We start from the raw sequence: 6,000 nt of genomic DNA on the forward strand, positions 1-6,000 counted from the left end.
CAATGTTTTACATTTTTGTTAGTCTTTTATTTATTTTTATTTTTTGAGACGGAGTCTCGCTCTGTCACCCAGGCTGGAGTGTAGTGGCATGATCTCAGCTCACTGCAACCTCCACCTCCCAGGTTCAAGCAATTCTTGTGCCTCAGCCTCCCAAGTAGCTGGGATTACAGGTGCATGCCACCATGCCCAGCTAATTTTTGTATTTTTAGTAGAGACGGGGTTTCACTGTGTTGCCCAGGCTGGTCTCAAACTCCTGGCCTAAAGTGATCTGCCTGCCTCAGCCTCCCAAAGTGCTGGGATAAAAGTTTTCTAAAATCTAATTTTCACTTGAAAGCTTGAATTTTATCAGTGGCAATAAATACTGACAATTGTTTGCTTGAAAAGACAAGCTCATTTTATTATTAAGATGTCTGCCAAATATCCACTTCCGAATAACCATAGTTGTCAGTTATTCTTTCAAGTAAAAATGATATTCTATAGGAAAAAAGTGGCTAGTTCAGCTTGCAATTCAACTGCTCTTCTAGAGAAAAAATCCTACTTCAGTATAAAATAGATGTGCTTTATGTATTTCCCACTTCTTTTTTTTTTTTTTTTTTTTTTTTGAGACGGAGTCTCGCTCTGTGACCCAGGCTGGAGTGCAGTGGCGCGATCTCGGCTTCCTGCAAGCTCCGCCTCCCAGGTTCACGCCATTCTCCTGCCTCAGCCTCCCGAGTAGCTGGGACTATAGGCGCCCGCCACCAGCCCACTTAATTCTTTTGTATTTTTAGTAGAGACGGGGTTTCATCGTGTTAGCAAGGATGGTCTCAGTCTCCTGACCTCGTGATCCGCCCGCCTCGGCCTCCCAAAGTGCTGGGATTACAAGCGTGAGCCATCGCGCCCGGCCTTGTATTTCCCATTTCTTTACACAGAATACTAAAATGAGGTTTATTCAAGGGTCATGATTTAATAAAATTAACTATTTTATTTCTTCAACAAGGACATTGTTAAGTAATGCTGGCTTTAAAAAATACAGGTACTTTGTAATGAAGGACACAATGACTTTCAGCACAGTTTGGTGCTACTGCCTTAGTTAGACCAAGGTATCAGCAGTTTTACTCTCCATTGCCTCTGTACCATTAGTACAAGCATCTTAGTATCATTATGAAAATAGTTCTGACTTCATGGACCCAAGGATCAAGGATCAGCAGGGTTCTGTGGACCGCAATTTGAAAACCACTGTTAGACCCTGAAGGGCATCTGTGATGATCAAATCTCAGAACAACGAAATAGGATGGAAAGTTGTGAATATGTGTACATGCTCCCCCCAGCCCCAGAGAATCCCTAGTTTTCATCGGATTATTAAAAAGATCAGTGAGCCAAGGATTAACATAACTTAGGCTTAGAAATCAACCAAAACTCTACTGTTAAGGCACTACTCTGATTTCCACCACAAAATATATTTCTGCTCTGAAAACTTTCTATATCATAGAGAGAAAATGACCCACAAGGCCCATAGCAGTGATTTAGGAAGCTTCGTATAAGCTTAGAGTATTCAGAGGGGATCCAAGCACACTTTAAACATGGTCTCTTGCCATTATGGTATCAACAGGCTTAAGTATGATTATTAAAGATAAATGTAAGTGGAAAGGAAACTTGACTTTTTATGATGTTTTACATAACCCTTTTCCTCCATAGCACACATCAAATTGTAATTACACAGTTATTTTTGTGAATATTTATTTATTTATTTTTGAGACAGAGTCTCGCTCTGTCACCCAGGTTGAAGTGCAGTGGTGTGATCTGGGCTCACTACAACCTCAGCCTCCTGGGTTCAAGTGATTCTCCTGCCTCAGCCTCCCAAGTAGCTAGGACTACAGGAGTGCTACACCACACCCGGCTACCTGGCTAATTTTTGTATTTTTAGTAGAGATGGGTTTTCGCCATGTTGGCCAGGCTGGTCTCAAATTTCCGACCTCAGGTGATCTGCCCCTCTCGGCTTCCCAAAGTGCTGGGATTACAGGCATGAGCCAGGACGCCTGGCCCAAATTTAGATTTAAAGTCATGTTGTGAATAGGAAATGTACCAGATAAGCTTTCAAAGTCTTGTTCTGCTAAAATTTAAGAAAGCACATAAGTACATCTTTCTAAATGAAAATAAAGACCGTTGGTTAATTTGTACATTTCTAGAATCCATGAGCGTATATAAATTCACATCTTAAAGCAATGTGAAAGGCCATCAATATTTTCTTTATTTTTTCTATGCAAAAGCTGCCATATATTGTAAACAATAACAATAACAATGCTATGAATGGATTTCAGTGTCACCAACCTTATTGAACCATTCAGGGCTTTTCTTTTTAGCCAATGATAATGTTGTAATAAATCCAGCTAGCATTCCCGCTGCAGCAACAGTACCAAGGAAAATTCCACCTGCCAAGAGTTTCGGGGAGGAGGGGGGATATTTAAAAAATTAAATAAAAAGAGGTTAAAAAGATGTACAAAAGTAAGTTTAAGATACTATTCGAGTTACAATCAAAATCACTTTTGAAATTCAAGAAACCATGGCTAAGCAGCTCTTGCTAACAGTAAATGACAGCGGCTGAGAAACACGCGTGACCGCACGACCTCTGGTTCCTTGGGTCATTCCGAGTTATTATTCCCGAGCGCAGAGAAAAGGCTCAGCTTCCCTTCCCCTCTCCCCTGGGACCACAGCGTGAAGTTTCTCACGGGGAGGAGAAGAGACGATGGCAATCAGAAAAGGCAAGGCTCTAGAACAATTGCATGGGTGACGGGGAAATATGGCACGCCCAGGAGAATAGCTCGCGGGATCTGCCCCCCGCCCCGCCCAAGGGGAGACTCCACCCAGTAGGCGACCTACCCTCCCTGGGCCGCCAGACTCCGCGGGCTAAACTCAGGGGCAAGCCCAAGCTAAGGGCTCTCAGAGCGGGATGTGTGTGGGAATGCCCGCTCCAGAGCAAGCCAGGGTCCGGGGTTAGCTCGCCCCGACGCCCGCACCTCACCACAACACATCTTACCTTTAACCAGGAAAAGCCGGTCATCCGTGGACCCCGGAGCCTCCAGCCCAGAGGCCGGCTGCCCAGTTCCAGCGCCTGCTGTCCCCATGTTTAGGTCGCCTCTAGTGCGTCCGTCCCCAACTGGGCCCGGGTGGAAGCGAGAACGAGGCGGAGTAGAAAGGTTCCGCTGCCGCCGCCTCCTGTGCAATCTCGAGAAGGGTCCGGAGTGCGGCCGCTGTCCCCAAACCCTCCTCCCGCGCCGGGGCCGGGAAGACGTGCTGTGCCCAGCCCCGGGGGCGATGCCCTCCAAGGCCGTCTCTTAGGGAGGATCTCTTGATTTCTCCAAGGAGATCATTGCTGGACTTAAGTGATTACTTTGGCTGTTTGAAAGAACGCTCAGCCCCGACTGTAGGAGGCAGTGAGGGTCGCAGATTGCGCCAAGATTCCAGGCCCCGCCTGTGAGACCCTGGAGCTCATTTTCCTAATCAAGCTTACATTGTGTCCAACGATTTGGCCAGCGCTAACACTCCACGATTCTAAAACGCGGGCCTCGGTCCTCTGTCTGTACTTTTCTAGGTAACTTCCTAACAGTGTTGAGGAAAGTGTAAGTGACAGGCTTTCTCCCTGGAGGAGAGCCAGCCGCCCGGCTCTGCGGTGACGCGTACCCTCGCCGCGGTGTGAGTGCTCGGCCTCCCTCGGGAAGTGGAACACTCACAGGAGGACCGAATGAAGGTACCACCCCCGAGAGGAGAGCGACGCCCGCTGGAAGGGCTTGCAGAGCTACCGGGAACGTTGACCGCTAGCAAGCTTGGTCTTCCGCTGGGAGGCTGGTTTACCCATTCTGTAAATGGCCATAGAGAGGAGGAAGCTAGTGGTAGAAAATCTTTTCAGCCTCTCAGAAAACAATGACATCTTGTAAATTAAGGCGGTCTCTCTGCTATTTGTCCTGCCCCCCATCACTGGAGGGCATGAGCTTCCTGAGGATGGAGATGGGACTCTATGTTCAGTTTATATCCCCCAGCTTTCAGGTCTTACCTGGTTACCAACAACAAATGCATGTTGGATGAATGAGTAAATGAATGCATCTATTTTTGCGTCAGTGAAGTGCAGTTAATAGCTCAAACCTGGGCTCGGGTCCTAAACCGCTTCTCAGATGTGTGAACTTGGGGTAACTTAGCCCCTCTATAGCTCAGTTTCCTCACCTGTAAAATTTAAAAACTGATAGTAGGCCAGGCGCGGTGGTTCACGCCTGTAATCCCAGCACTTTGGGAGGCTGAGGCAGGCGGAGATCAGAAGTTCGAGATCAGCCTGGCCAACATGGTGAAACCCCGTTTCTACTAAAAATACAAAAATTAGCGGGGTCTAATGATGCGGGACTGTAATCCCAGCTACTCGGGAGGCTGAGGCAGGAGAATGGCTTGAACCTGGGAGGAAGAGTTTGCAGTGAGCCGAGATCGAGCCATTGCACTCCAGCCTGGGTGACAAGAGCGAAACTCTGCCATCCACTCCATCCCCCCCCACAAAAAAAAAAAACTGATAGTACCTAACTCATAGGATTGCTGTGAGAATTAAATGAAGCGACATCTATAAAGAAGTTAGCACAGTGCCTGGCACATATAAATATTCAATACATGTTAGCCCTAACTATTACTACCTTTGATTCCAGTAGCTGTTTTGCAGCATTGCCTATGGGGATTTTTAAAAATGATGGATTACCAAGGTCTACCACGGGAGATTAGGTCTCTGAAGGCCCGCGGGTGGCAGGGCAGAATGTAAAAGCTCCGTGGGGTTTCTGATGATAAAAAACTACTGCTCTGTTCAAATTTTTGTGTGGATGAGATCACACAGAATGTATGTGACCTTTGGATTTCCTGGAATCACATCAGTATCTGAAAGGGCTTTTAAGCTGGTAATGCTGTGCTAATTTGTTGAAGGACCTATCCTTTTTCCTTCCCCTCATACATAACAGTAACCATAGCTGCTAACATGTATTGAGTGCTTTCTATATATCTGACATTGCACTAAGTGCTTCAAGTACATTATCTCATTTATTCCTCTCCATAAACTCAGAAAGACTAACTTGCTCAAGCTCACACAGCTGTTAAGTGGCAGAGACAGGGCTTAAAAGCAGGTCCTTCCTTATCCACTGTGCCAGTCGTCCTCAAGTGTGAACTTGAATATTGGAATCACCTGGAAGGCTTATTGCACTCAGCTTGCTGGGCCCCATTCCCAGAGTCTGTGACTCAGTGGGGGCTGAGAACATGTGTGTCTAATTTCCCAGGTGATGCTGTTGCCACTGGTTCCACTTTGAGAACGTCTTCTGTGTGCCTCCTCTTATGGATTACACCTCTTAAAATCCACATCATACACTTTAACACTAGGAAATCTGTTTTCCCAAGACTGCTTAGGGAGAAAAAGTGCAGACTCCTCCACTCTCTTCTTTGCTGTCCCCTTAGAAGAGGACAGAAACATTTTATTTTAAGGATTAAGCTGGGCACAGTGGCTCAAACCTGTAATCCTAGCGCTTTGGGAGGTCGAGGCAGGCAGATCACTTGAGGTCAGGAGTTTGAGACCAGCCTGGCCAACATGGCGAAACCCCATCTGTACTAAAAATACAAAAATTAGCTGGGTGTGATGGCAGTGCCTGTAATTTCAGCTACTGGGGAGGCTGAGGCAGGAGAATCGCTTGAACCCAGGAGGCAGAGGCTGCAGTGAGCCAAGATCACGCCGCTGCACTCCAGCCTGGGTGACAGAACAAGATTCAGTCTCAAGATGATAATAATAACAATAATAATAATAATAATTTAAGGTTTATATCACTACTTACTATAAGGAACACAAGGGAGATAATAGATCTTGAAATCTAGGGAAATTACAGAGTCCTGCATTCCAGAGCCGGTCTCCACTGAAAGTAACTGCACATCCTAGGAAACTGGTGTCTGCTTTGTTTTGGATGTTGCAGCTCACAAACCTCTACCTTCTTTCTAAATCCCCAAAGTAAAAGGCAG

General features: G+C 46.3%; 1 protein-coding gene across 1 annotated transcript in view; it reads right to left on the reverse strand.

The window, feature by feature from the left end:
- The window catches only part of TMEM242 (transmembrane protein 242), a 31,758-nt gene extending 27,913 nt beyond the window's left edge, over positions 1-3,845 (reverse strand). The window contains exons 1-2 of the mRNA XM_055268031.2: positions 3,014-3,845; positions 2,308-2,408 (exon numbers count right to left, since the gene is read on the reverse strand). Of these exons, the coding sequence (XP_055124006.2) occupies positions 2,308-2,408; positions 3,014-3,101 (189 nt within the window). The 5' untranslated portion in view covers positions 3,102-3,845. The remainder of the gene's footprint in view (positions 1-2,307; positions 2,409-3,013) is intronic.
- Positions 3,846-6,000: the final 2,155 nt, after the last annotated feature.

This window comes from Symphalangus syndactylus, chromosome 2 (assembly GCF_028878055.3).
Source record: "Symphalangus syndactylus isolate Jambi chromosome 2, NHGRI_mSymSyn1-v2.1_pri, whole genome shotgun sequence".
In the NCBI taxonomy this organism is placed as follows: domain Eukaryota; kingdom Metazoa; phylum Chordata; class Mammalia; order Primates; family Hylobatidae; genus Symphalangus; species Symphalangus syndactylus.